Here is a 13,230-nt window from a genome sequence, read left to right as displayed (position 1 = left end):
CGCCCGCCCGAGCTGGCCCTACCCCACCTTCGCGCGGCCGGGCGCCCTCTTCAACCACTTGGCCCTGGACGAGCAGACGGGCCAGCTGTACCTGGGGGCGGTCAACCGCCTGTACCAGCTGAACGGCGACCTGGCGCGGGTGGTGTCGGAGGGGCGGACGGGCCCGGTGAACGACAGCCGCGACTGCATCCCCCCCATCAGCCGGCGCGACTGCCCCCAGGCCCGGCCCACCGACGCCCACAACCAGCTGCTGCTGCTCGACCGGGAGGGTGGCGCGCTGCTGGCGTGCGCCAGCGTCCACCAGGGGGTGTGCGAGAAGCGCAGCCTGCGGGCGGTGGGCCGGCTGGTGGCCTGGGCCGACCAGCCGGGCGAGACGCAGTACGTGGCGGCCGACCAGCCCGGCACGGCCACGGTGGGCGTGGTGGGGCGGGCGGGGGGCCGGCCGGCCCTGTTCGTAGGCCGGGGCTACACCCACAAGCCCACCGACTCGCCCATGACCACTCGCCGGCTGGACGGCCCCCAGCCCTTCTCCAACGAGGACCTCGGCAAGCTGGTGGTGGCCGGTGGGGGCTTCGCCGAGTACGACCACCACTTTGCCGCCGCCTTTGCCCGCCAGACCCACGTCTACTTCCTCTTCTACCGCCGCGACCCCCCCGCGCGCCGCCTAGGGGACGGGTACCGCACCTACGTGGCCCGGATCTGTGCCGACGACGCCAACTATTACTCCTACGTGGAGGTCCCCCTGGAGTGCCGGAAGGGGGCCCGCCTCTACGACCTGGCGCTGGCCTCGACCGTGGGCGAGGTCGAGGGCCGCCGCGCCCTCTTCGCCCTCTTTGCGGAGCGGGGATCCCCCCCGGACGAGGCCCGGCCCGCCGACCACTCCGCCCTCTGTGTCTACCCCTTGGCCGACATCGACCGCACCGTTGAGCGGGCGCGCGAGGCTTGCTACTCCTCCCAGACCACCCCCGATGCCTACATCGAATACGACGTCAAGTCCAGCTGCACCCGGCTGCCCGAGGTAGGTGGAGGGGGGGTGGTGGTGGGGGGTGGGGGGTTTGACGGGTGCCCGCAAGGGGCAGGAAGATCCCGGTTCATGCTGGTGCCCAGACGGGGTGAAGGGGGTTTGCTCCGATCTGATTGCCGTCTAGTGAAAATAATGCAGCGAAGTGACTGTGGGACAGGGCGAGGCAACGGGTGCCTGTGAAGCCTCCCATGGTTGAATATCACAATTTGGACTCTGTGGTGAGGTACTGCAGGGCGGAAGGTGTCCGTGGGTCCCGTACCTCAGTGAGAGTCACTGTCAGTGGAACCCGTACCCCAATGAGATTCAGTGTCTGTGAGACCCGTACCCCAGTGAGAGTCAGTGTCTGTGGGACCCGTACCCCAGTGAGAGTCAGTGTCTGTGGAACGCGTACCCCAGTGAGAGTCAGTGTCTGTGGGACCCGTACCCCAGTGAGAGTCAGTGTCTGTGGGACCCGTACCCCAGTGAGAGTCAGTGTCTGTGGAACCCGTACCCCAGTGAGAGTCAGTGTGTGTGGGACCCGTACCCCAGTGAGAGTCAGTGTGTGTGGGACCCGTACCCCAGTGAGAGTCAGTGACTGTGGAACCCGTACCCCAGTGAGAGTCAGTGTCTGTGGAACCTGTACCCCAGTGAGAGTCAGTGTCTGTGGAACCCGTACCCCAGTGAGAGTCAGTGTCTGTGGAACCCATACCCCAGTGAGAGTCAGTTTGTGTGGAACCCGTACCCCAGTGAGAGTCAGTGTGTGTGGGACCCATACCCCAGTGAGAGTCAGTGTGTGTGGGACCCGTACCCCAGTGAGAGTCAGTGTGTGTGGGACCCGTACCCCAGTGAGAGTCAGTGTGTGTGGAACCCGTACCCCAGTGAGAGTCAGTGTGTGTGGGACCCGTACCCCAGTGAGAGTCAGTGTGTGTGGGACCCGTACCCCAGTGAGAGTCAGTGTGTGTGGGACGCGTACCCCAGTGAGAGTCAGTGTCTGTGGAACCCGTACCCCAGTGAGAGTCAGTGTCTGTGGAACCCGTACCCCAGTGAGAGTCAGTGTCTGTGGGACCCGTACCCCACTTAGAGTCAGTGTCTGTGGAACCCGTACCCCAGTGAGAGTCAGTGTCTGTGGAACCTGTACCCCAGTGAGAGTCAGTGTCTGTGGAACCCGTACACTAGTGAGAGTCAGTGTGTGTGGGACCCGTACCCCGGTGAGAGTCAGTGTGTGTGCGACCCGTACCCCAGTGAGAGTCAGTGTGTGTGGGACCCGTACCCCAGTGAGAGTCAGTGTGTGTGGAACCTGTACCCCAGTGAGAGTCAGTGTCTGTGGAACCCGTACCCCAGTGAGAGTCAGTGTGTGTGGAACCCGTACCCCAGTGAGAGTCAGTGTGTGTGGGACCCGTACCCCAGTGAGAGTCAGTGTGTGTGGAACCCGTACCCCAGTGAGAGTCAGTGTGTGTGGAACCCGTACCCCAGTGAGAGTCAGTGTGTGTGGAACCCGTACCCCAGTGAGAGTCAGTGTCTGTGAGACCCGTACGCCAGTGAGAGTCAGTGTCTGTGGGACCCGTACCCCAGTGAGAGTCAGTGTCTGTGGGACCCGTACCCCAGTGAGAGTCAGTGTCTGTGGAACCCGTACCCCAGTGAGAGTCAGTGTGTGTGGGACCCGTACCCCAGTGAGAGTCAGTGTGTGTGGGACCCGTACCCCAGTGAGAGTCAGTGTCTGTGGAACCCGTACCCCAGTGAGAGTCAGTGTCTGTGGGACCCGTACCCCAGTGAGAGTCAGTGTGTGTGGGACCCGTACCCCAGTGAGAGTCAGTGTCTGTGGAACCCGTACCCCAGTGAGAGTCAGTGTGTGTGGAACCCGTACCCCAGTGAGAGTCAGTGTGTGTGGAACCCGTACCCCAGTGAGAGTCAGTGTGTGTGGGACCCGTGCCCCAGTGAGAGTCAGTGACTGTGGAACCCGTACCTCAGTCAGAGTCAGTGTCTGTGGAACCTGTACCCCAGTGAGAGTCAGTGTCTGTGGAACCCGTACCCCAGTGAGAGTCAGTGTCTGTGGAACCCGTACCCCACTGAGAGTCAGTGTGTGTGGAACCCGTACCCCAGTGAGATTCAGTGTCTGTGGAACCCGTACACCAGTGAGAGTCAGTTTGTGTGGAACCCGTACCCCAGTGAGAGTCAGTGTGTGTGGAACCCGTACCCCAGTGAGAGTCAGTGTCTGTGAGACCCGTACCCCAGTGAGAGTCAGTGTCTGTGGGACCCGTACCCCAGTGAGAGTCAGTGTGTGTGGAACCTGTACCCCAGTGAGAGTCAGTGTCTGTGGGACCCGTACCCCAGTGAGAAGGAAATATTTGGACAGGTGACCAAAAGCTAGATCAAAGAGGGAGGTTTTAAGCAGCGTCTTAAATGAGGAGAGCGAGGCGGAGAGGTTTAGGGAGGGAATTCCAGAGCTCGGGACCCAGGCGGCTGAAGGCACGGCCGCCAATGGTGGAGCGATGGAAATCGGGGGATGCGCGAGAGGCCGGCATTGGAGGAGCGCAGAGATCGCGGAGTGATGTAGGGCTGGAGGAGGTTACAGAGATAGGGAGGAGGCGAGGAGGCCATGGAGTGATTTGAAGACGAGGATGAGAATTTTTAAATCGAGGCTTTGCTGGACCAGGAGACAGTGTAGGTCAGCGAGCACAGTGGCGGGGTGATGGGTGAACGGGACTCGATGCAAGGTTACATACATCGGATATACGGCAGAGAAAAAGGCCATTCGGCCCAACCAGTCCATGCCGGTGTTTATGCCCCACTCGAGCCTCCTCCCGTCTTTCCTCATCTAAGTCTATCACCGTAACCCTCTATTCCTTTCTCCCTCGTGTGTTTATCCAGCCTCCCCTTAAATGCATCGATACTATTCGCCTCGACCACTCCCTGTGGGAGCGAGTTCCACATTCTCACCACTCTTTGGGTGAAGAGGTTTCTCCTGAATTCCCCATTGGATTTCTTGCTGACCATCTTATATTGACGGCCTCTAGTTATGCTCTTCCCCACAAGTGGAAACACTCTCTCTGTACCCACTCTATCAAAACCTTTCATAATTGTAAAGGCCTCTATTAGGTCGCCCCTCAGCCTTCTTTTTTCAAGAGAAAAGAGACCCAGCCTGTTCATCCTTTCCTGATATGTATACCCTCGCATTTCTGGTATCATCCTTGTAAATCTTCTCTACACCCTCTCCAGTGCCTCTATATCCTTTTTATAATATGGTGACCAGAACTGTGCACAGTGCTCCAAGTGCGGTCTAACCAAGGTATATGGAGACCACAACTGTGCACGGTGCTCCAAGTGTGGTCTAACCAAGGTATATGGAGACCAGAACTGTGCACAGTGCTCCAAGTGTGGTCTAACCAAGGTATATGGAGACCAGAACTGTGCACAGTGCTCCAAGTGTGGTCTAACCAAGGTATATGGAGACCAGAACTGTGCACAGTGCTCCAAGTGCGGTCTAACCAAGGTATATGGAGACCAGACTGTGCACAGTGCTCCAAGTGTGGTCTAACCCAGGTATATGGAGACCAGAACTGTGCGCAGTGCTCCAAGTGTGGTCTAACCAAGGTATATGGAGACCAGAACTGTGCACAGTGCTCCAAGTGTGGTCTAACCAAGGTATATGGAGACCAGAACTGTGCACGGTGCTCCAAGTGCGGTCTAACCAAGGTATATGGAGACCAGAACTGTGCACGGTGCTCCAAGTGCGGTCTAACCAAGGTATATGGAGACCAGAACTGTGCACAGTGCTCCAAGTGCGGTCTAACCAAGGTATATGGAGACCAGAACTGTGCACAGTGCTCCAAGTGTGGTCTAACCAAGGTATATGGAGACCAGAACTGTGCACAGTGCTCCAAGTGTGGTCTAACCAAGGTATATGGAGACCAGAACTGTGCACAGTGCTCCAAGTGCGGTCTAACCAAGGTATATGGAGACCAGAACTGTGCACAGTACTCCAAGTGCGGTCTAACCAAGGTATATGGAGACCAGAACTGTGCACAGTGCTCCAAGTGTGGTCTAACCAAGGTATAGGGAGACCAGAACTGTGCACAGTGCTCCAAGTGCGGTCTAACCAAGGTATATGGAGACCAGAACTGTGCACAGTGCTCCAAGTGCGGTCTAACCAAGGTTTATGGAGACCAGAACTGTGCACAGTGCTCCAAGTGCGGTCTAACCAAGGTATATGGGGACCAGAACTGTGCACAGTGCTCCAAGTGTGGTCTAACCAAGGTATATGGAGACCAGAACTGTGCACGGTGCTCCAAGTGTGGTCTAACCAAGGTATATGGAGACCAGAACTGTGCACAGTGCTCCAAGTGTGGTCTAACCAAGGTATATGGGGACCAGAACTGTGCACAGTGCTCCAAGTGCGGTCTAACCAAGGTATATGGAGACCAGAACTGTGCACAGTGCTCCAAGTGCGGTCTAGCCAAGGTATATGGAGACCAGAACTGTGCACATTGCTCCAAGTGTGGTCTAACCAAGTATAGGGAGACCAGAACTGTGCACAGTGCTCCAAGTGCGGTCTAACCAAGGTATATGGGGACCAGAACTGTGCACAGTGCTCCAAGTGCGGTCTAACCAAGGTATATGGAGACCAGAACTGTGCACAGTGCTCCAAGTGCGGTCTAACCAAGGTATATGGAGACCAGAACTGTGCACAGTGCTCCAAGTGTGGTCTAACCAAGTATAGGGAGACCAGAACTGTGCACAGTGCTCCAAGTGTGGTCTAACCAAGGTATATGGAGACCAGAACTGTCTGCAGTATTCCAAGTGTGGTCTAACCAAGGTATATGGAGACCAGAACCGTCTGCAGTATTCCAAGTGTGGTCTAACCAAGGTATATGGAGACCAGAACTGTGCACAGTGCTCCAAGTGCGGTCTAACCAAGGTATATGGAGACCAGAACTGTGCACAGTGCTCCAAGTGTGGTCTAACCAAGGTATATGGAGACCAGAACTGTGCACGGTGCTCCAAGTGTGGTCTAACCAAGGTATAGGGAGACCAGAACTGTGCACAGTGCTCCAAGTGTGGTCTAACCAAGGTATAGGGAGACCAGAACTGTGCACAGTGCTCCAAGTGTGGTCTCTCCAAGGTATAGGGAGACCAGAACTGTGCACAGTGCTCCAAGTGTGGTCTAACCAAGGTATATGGAGACCAGAACTGTGCACGGTGCTCCAAGTGTGGTCTAACCAAGGTATAGGGAGACCAGAACTGTGCACAGTGCTCCAAGTGTGGTCTCTCCAAGGTATAGGGAGACCAGAACTGTGCACAGTGCTCCAAGTGTGGTCTAACCAAGGTATATGGAGACCAGAACTGTGCACAGTGCTCCAAGTGTGGTCTAACCAAGGTATATGGAGACCAGAACTGTGCACAGTGCTCCAAGTGTGGTCTAACCAAGGTATATGGAGACCAGAACTGTGCACAGTGCTCCAAGTGCGGTCTAACCAAGGTATATGGAGACCAGAACTGTGCACAGTGCTCCAAGTGTGGTCTAACCAAGGTATATGGAGACCAGAACTGTGCACAGTGCTCCAAGTGCGGTCTAACCAAGGTATATGGAGACCAGAACTGTGCACAGTGCTCCAAGTGTGGTCAAACCAAGGTATATGGAGACCAGAACTGTGCACAGTGCTCCAAGTGTGGTCTAACCAAGGTATATGGAGACCAGAACTGTATGCAGTATTCCAAGTGCGGTCTAACCAAGGTATATGGAGACCAGAACTGTGCACAGTGCTCCAAGTGCAGTCTAACCAAGGTATATGGAGACCAGAACTGTGCACAGTGCTCCAAGTGTGGTCTAACCAAGGTATATGGAGACCAGAACTGTATGCAGTATTCCAAGTGTGGTCAAACCAAGGTATATGGAGACCAGAACTGTGCACAGTGCTCCAAGTGCAGTCTAACCAAGGTATATGGAGACCAGAACTGTGCACAGTGCTCCAAGTGTGGTCTAACCAAGGTATATGGAGACCAGAACTGTGCACAGTGCCCCAAGTGTGGTCTAACCAAGGTATATGGAGACCAGAACTGTGCACGGTGCTCCAAGTGTGGTCTAACCAAGGTATATGGAGACCAGAACTGTGCACAGTGCTCCAAGTGTGGTCTAACCAAGGTATATGGAGACCAGAACTGTATGCAGTATTCCAAGTGTGGTCTAACCAAGGTATACGGAGAGCAGAACTGTGCACGGTGCTCCAAGTGTGGTCTAACCAAGGTATACGGAGAGCAGAACTGTGCACAGTGCTCCAAGTGTGGTCTAACCAAGGTATACGGAGAGCAGAACTGTGCACAGTGCCCCAAGTGTGGTCTAACCAAGGTATACGGAGTGCAGAACTGTGCACAGTGCTCCTAGTGTGGTCTAACCAAGGTATACGGAGAGCAGAACTGTGCACGGTGCTCCAAGTGTGGTCTAACCAAGGTATACGGAGAGCAGAACTGTGCACAGTGCTCCAAGTGTGGTCTAACCAAGGTATACGGAGAGCAGAACTGTGCACAGTGCTCCAAGTGTGGTCTAACCAAGGTATATGGAGACCAGAACTGTGCACAGTGCTCCAAGTGCGGTCTAACCAAGGTATATGGAGACCAGAACTGTACACAGTGCTCCAAGTGTGGTCTAACCAAGGTATATGGAGACCAGAACTGTACACAGTGCTCCAAGTGCGGTCTAACCAAGGTATATGGAGACCAGAACTGTACACAGTGCTCCAAGTGTGGTCTAACCAAGGTATATGGAGACCAGAACTGTACACAGTGCTCCAAGTGTGGTCTAACCAAGGTATACGGAGACCAGAACTGTGCACAGTATTCCAAGTGCGGTCTAACCAAGGTATATGGAGACCAGAACTGTGCACAGTATTCCAAGTGTGGTCTAACCAAGGTATACGGAGACCAGAACTGTACACAGTGCTCCAAGTGCGGTCTAACCAAGGTATACGGAGACCAGAACTGTGCACAGTATTCCAAGTGCGGTCTAACCAAGGTATACGGAGACCAGAACTGTACACAGTGCTCCAAGTGTGGTCTAACCAAGGTATACGGAGACCAGAACTGTGCACGGTGCTCCAAGTGTGGTCTAACCAAGGTATAGGGAGACCAGAACTGTGCACAGTATTCCAAGTGTGGTCTAACCAAGGTTCACTACAGGTTTAGCATAACGTCCCCACTTTTCAATTCTATCCCTCTAGAAATAAACCCTAGAGCTTGGATTCCTTTTTTTTATGGCCCTGTGTCACAACTTTTTGTGATTTGTGTGTTTGTACTCCGAGATCCCTTTGTTCCTCTACCCCACCTCGATTTGCAACCTCCTCTCTCTCTTAGCCAGTCCCTCGGAACCGAGGATGACTTGCTTCCACACTAACAATGAGTTCTCAGGTGACTGATGAGTCCAATGCGGGACCGACAGTCTCTGTCACAGGTGGGGCAGACGGTGGTTGAAGGGGGCGGGTGGCTGAGGGGTGCTTGGGTTGACGTGCGCTCCTTGCGCTCGGCTTCCGCTTGCTCCCGGCGAAGAGACCCGAGGAGTTCGGCGCCTTCCCGGATGCTTCTCCTCCACTTTGTGTTCTGGTCTTGGGCCAGGGATTCCCAAGTGTCGATGGGGATGTTACACTTTTTCCAAGGAGGCTTTGAGGGTGTCCTTGAAGCGTTTCGTCTGCCCACCTGGGGCTCTCTTGCCGTGTCGGAGCTCCCTCCAAGTAATAAGCAACCTCCCTATTCTTCCTAATAAACCTCACATTAATCTGTGTTGAACTTCATTTGCCAATTGTATGCCCATTCTGGAAGTTTATTAATGTCCTCCTGTACTTGGTTGCAGTCCTCCTCAGTATTGACCATCCCCCTCCAAGTTGGTGTCATCCGCCAATTTAGAAATTGTGTTTTTGACCCGGGTTCAAATCCGGCCTCGGGCGACTGTCTGTGTGGAGTTTGCACATTCTCCCCGTGTTTGCGTGGGTTTCCTCCGGGTGCTCCGGTTTCCTCCCACAGTCCAAAGATGTGCGGGTTAGGTTGATTGGCTGTGATAAATTGACCCTTAGTGTTAGGGGGATTAAATACGTGGGGGTTATGGGGATAGGGTGGGATATGTGTTGATGTAGGGGTTACGGGGATCGGGTGGGATATGTGTTGGTGTAGGGGTTACGGGGATCGGTGGGATATGTGTCGGTGCAGGCTCGATGGGCCGAAATGGCCTCTATCTGCACTGTGGGGTTTCTGTGATTTCTGTGATAAAGGGCAGCAGAGTTTTAACACAAGGGTTAATCAGGCTGTGAGAGGTGATTGTTTATCATACCAAACATTCCCCCAGTGATACTTTGCCAGCGTTTTCTTAATTATCAATTCAACACCAGGGGGAAAACCAGCTTGTAAGCGGATGTGAGACGCTCACAATGAACAGTTTGTCAAAATTGAACAATAACGACACGCAGTCTGTTCCTAGACTCACTCTCGCAGAGGCTTGGAAGCTTTCTGTCCCTTTTGTGTGTCTCAGCCGGCCTCACGCTCCCCTCCGAGTCAGAAGGTCGTGCGTTCGAGACCCACTGCAGAGACTCGAGCCCCGTAAACCAGGCCTGACACTCCCCCGGTGCCAGTACTGAGGGAGTGCCGCACTGTCGGAGGGGCGGTACTGAGGGAGCGCCGCACTGTCGCAGGGGCGGTACTGAGGGAGCGCCGCACTGTCGGAGGGTCGGTACTGAGGGTGCCCTGCACTGTCGGAGGGGCGGTACTGAGGGAGCGCCGCACAGTCGGAGGGGCGGTGCTGAGGGAGCGCCGCACTGTCGGAGTGGCGGTGCTGAGGGAGCGCCGCACTGTCGGAGGGGCAGTACTGAGGGAGCCCCACATTGTCGGAGGGGTGGTACTGAGGGAGCGCCGCACTGTCGGAGGGGCGGTACTGAGAGAGCGCCGCACTGTCGGAGGGGCGGTACTGAGGGAGCCCCACATTGTCGGAGGGGTGGTACTGAGGGAGCGCCGCACTGTCGGAGGGGCGGTACTGAGGGAGCGCCACACTGTCGGAGGGGCGGTGCTGAGGGAGCGCCGCACTGTCGGAGGGGCGGTACTGAGGGAGCGCCGCACTGTCGGAGGGGCAGTACTGAGGGAGCGCCGCACTGTCGGAGGGGCGGTACTGAGGAAGCGCCGCACTGTCGGAGGGGCGGTGCTGAGGGAGCGCCGCACTGTCGGAGGGGCGGTACTGAGGGAGCGCGGCACTGTCGGAGGGGCGGTACTGAGGGAGCGCCGCACTGTCGGAGGGGCGGTACTGAGGGAGCGCCGCACTGTGGGAGGGGCGGTACTGAGGGAGCGCCGCACTGTCGGAGGGGCAGTACTGAGGGAGCGCCGCACTGTCGGAGGGGCGGTACTGAGGGAGCGCCGCAATGTCGGAGGGGCGGTGCTGAGGGAGCGCCGCACTGTCGGAGGGGCGGTACTGAGGGAGCGCCGCACTGTCGGAGGGGCGGTACTGAGGGAGCGCCGCACTGTCGGAGGGGCGGTACTGAGGGAGCGCTGCACTGTCGGAGGGGCGGTACTGAGGGAGCGCCGCACTGTGGGAGGGGCGGTACTGAGGGAGCGCCGCACTGTCGGAGGGGCAGTACTGAGGGAGCGCCGCACTGTCGGAGGGGCGGTACTGAGGGAGCGCCGCACTGTCGGAGGGGCGGTACTGAGGGAGCGCCGCACTGTCGGAGGGGCGGTACTGAGGGAGCGCCGCACTGTGGGAGGGGCGGTACTGAGGGAGCGCCGCACTGTCGGAGGGGCAGTACTGAGGGAGCGCCGCACTGTCGGAGGGGCGGTACTGAGGGAGCGCCGCAATGTCGGAGGGGCGGTGCTGAGGGAGCGCCGCACTGTCGGAGGGGCGGTACTGAGGGAGCGCCGCACTGTCGGAGGGGCGGTACTGAGGGAGCGCTGCACTGTCGGAGGGGCGGTACTGAGGGAGCGCCGCACTGTCGGAGGGGCGGTACTGAGGGAGTGCCGCACTGTGGGAGGGGCGGTACTGAGGGAGCGCCGCACTGTCGGAGGGGCGGTACTGAGGGAGCGCCGCACTGTCGGAGGGGCTGTACTGAGGGAGCGCCGCACTGTCGGAGGGGCGGTACTGAGGGAGCGCTGCATACTAAATTTAATTCTTCCTCCCTCGGTTATACAACCTGTGATCAGATATCTGAAAATATTCTGTAGCATCACCCACGCGTATAATTATGATGGGTAATGGAAACTATTCACAAACAAAACCACAGTGGAACTGAGTTCTAAACAGGAAATGTGGGAGATATCTGTACACTGACTGGTGTCTCTCAGTCCCTCTCAGGGAGATATCTGTACACTGACTGGTGTCTCTCAGTCCCTCTCTCTCTCAGGGAGATATCTGTACACTGACTGGTGTCTCTCAGTCCCTCTCTCTCTCAGGGAGATATCTGTACACTTACTGGTGTCTCTCAGTCCCTCTCTCTCATGGAGATATCTGTACACTTACTGGTGTCTCTCAGTCCCTCTCTCTCAGGGAGATATCTGTACACTGACTGGTGTCTCTCAGTCCCATCTCTCTCAGGAGATATCTGTACACTGACTGGTGTCTCTCAGTCCCCTCCCTCTTAGGGAGATATCTGTACACTGACTGGTATCTCTCAGTCCCTCTCTCTCAGGGAGATATCTGTACACTGACTGGTGTCTCTCAGTCCCTCTCCCTCAGGGAGATATCTGTACACTGACTGGTGTCTCTCAGTCCCTCTCTCTCAGGGAGATATCTGTACACTGACTGGTGTCTCTCAGTCCCTCTCTCTCAGGGAGATATCTGTACACTTACTGGTGTCTCTCAGTCCCTCTCTCTCAGGGAGATATCTGTACACTGACTGGTGTCTCTCAGTCCCTCTCTCTCAGGGAGATATCTGTACACTGACTGGTGTCTCTCAGCCCCTCTCTCTCAGGGAGATATCTGTACACTGACTGGTGTCTCTCAGTCCCTCTCTCTCTCTCAGGGAGATATCTGTACACTGACTGGTGTCTCTCAGTCCCTCTCTCTCAGGGAGATATCTGTACACTGACTGGTGTCTCTCAGTCCCTCTCTCTCAGGGAGATATCTGTACACTGACTGGTGTCTCTCAGTCCCTCTCTCTCAGGGAGATATCTGCACACTGACTGGTGTCTCTCAGTCCCCTCTCTCAGGGAGATATCTGTACACTGACTGGTGTCTCTCAGTCCCCTCTCTCTCAGGGAGATATCTGTACACTGACTGGAGTCTCTCAGTCCCTCTCTCTCAGGGAGATATCTGTACACTGACTGGTGTCTCTCAGTCCCTCTCTCTCAGGGAGATATCTGTGCACTGACTGGTGTCCCTCAGTCCCCTCTCTCTCAGGGAGATATCTGCACACTGACTGGTGTCTCTCAGTCCCTCTCTCTCAGGGAGATATCTGTACACTGACTGGAGTCTCTCAGTCCCTCTCTCTCAGGGAGATATCTGTACACTGACTGGTGTCTCTCAGTCCCTCTCTCTCAGGGAGATATCTGTGCAGTGACTGGTGTCTCTCAGTCCCTCTCTCTCTCAGGGAGATATCTGTACACTTACTGGTGTCTCTCAGTCCCTCTCTCTCATGGAGATATCTGTACACTTACTGGTGTCTCTCAGTCCCTCCACTATTCTGACATTCTCCTGGCTGACATCGCACCCTCCGAAAACTTGAGGTCATCCAAAACTCGGCTGCCCGTATCCTAACTCGCTCTGAGTCGCGTTCACCCATCACCCCCTGTGCTTGCTGACTGGCATTGACTCCCGGTCCGGCTTTACACCTCGATTTTAAAATTCTCATCTGTGTTTTCAAATCCCTCCGTGGCCTCCTCGCCCCCCTCTCCCTATCTCTGTAACCTCCTCCAGTCCCCTGCAACCCTCCGAGATGTCGGCACTCCTCCAATTCTGGCCTCTTGCGCATCCCCCGATTTCCATCACTCCGCCGTTGGCGACCGCGCCAGGGCCCCTGAGCTCTGGAATTCCCTCCCTAAACCTCTCCGCCTCTCTCTCTCCCCCATTAAGATGCTCCTTAAAACCGACCTCTTTGACCCAGCTCTTGGTCACCTGTCCCTAATATCTCCTTACGGGCCTCGGGGGTCCTAATTTGACCGATTTACGCTTCTGTGAAGCGCCTTGGGAGGTTTTTCTACGTTGAAGGAGCTTGTTAAACGTGAGCTGTTGAGGTACTTGTGCCCGACTGAGAGGGGGGAGGAGGGGGAGTGGG

General features: G+C 56.1%; 1 protein-coding gene across 1 annotated transcript in view; it reads left to right on the top strand.

Moving 5' to 3' along the window:
* The window catches only part of LOC147086746 (plexin-B1-like), a 167,280-nt gene that overhangs the window by 33,733 nt on the left and 120,317 nt on the right, over window positions 1-13,230 (top strand). Inside the window, exon 2 of the mRNA XM_085978917.1 lies at window positions 1-1,018. This exon is cut by the window's left edge and continues 59 nt beyond it. Within this exon, the coding sequence (XP_085835043.1) occupies window positions 1-1,018 (1,018 nt within the window). The remainder of the gene's footprint in view (window positions 1,019-13,230) is intronic.

This window comes from Somniosus microcephalus, unplaced genomic scaffold, assembly GCF_052327205.1.
Source record: "Somniosus microcephalus isolate GS21.2 unplaced genomic scaffold, FLI_Smic_1.0 unresolved_chr7, whole genome shotgun sequence".
Taxonomy (NCBI): Eukaryota; Metazoa; Chordata; class Chondrichthyes; order Squaliformes; family Somniosidae; genus Somniosus; species Somniosus microcephalus.
The sequence above is the reverse complement of the archived record's forward strand: the minus strand, read 5'-3'. Positions and strand labels throughout refer to the sequence as shown.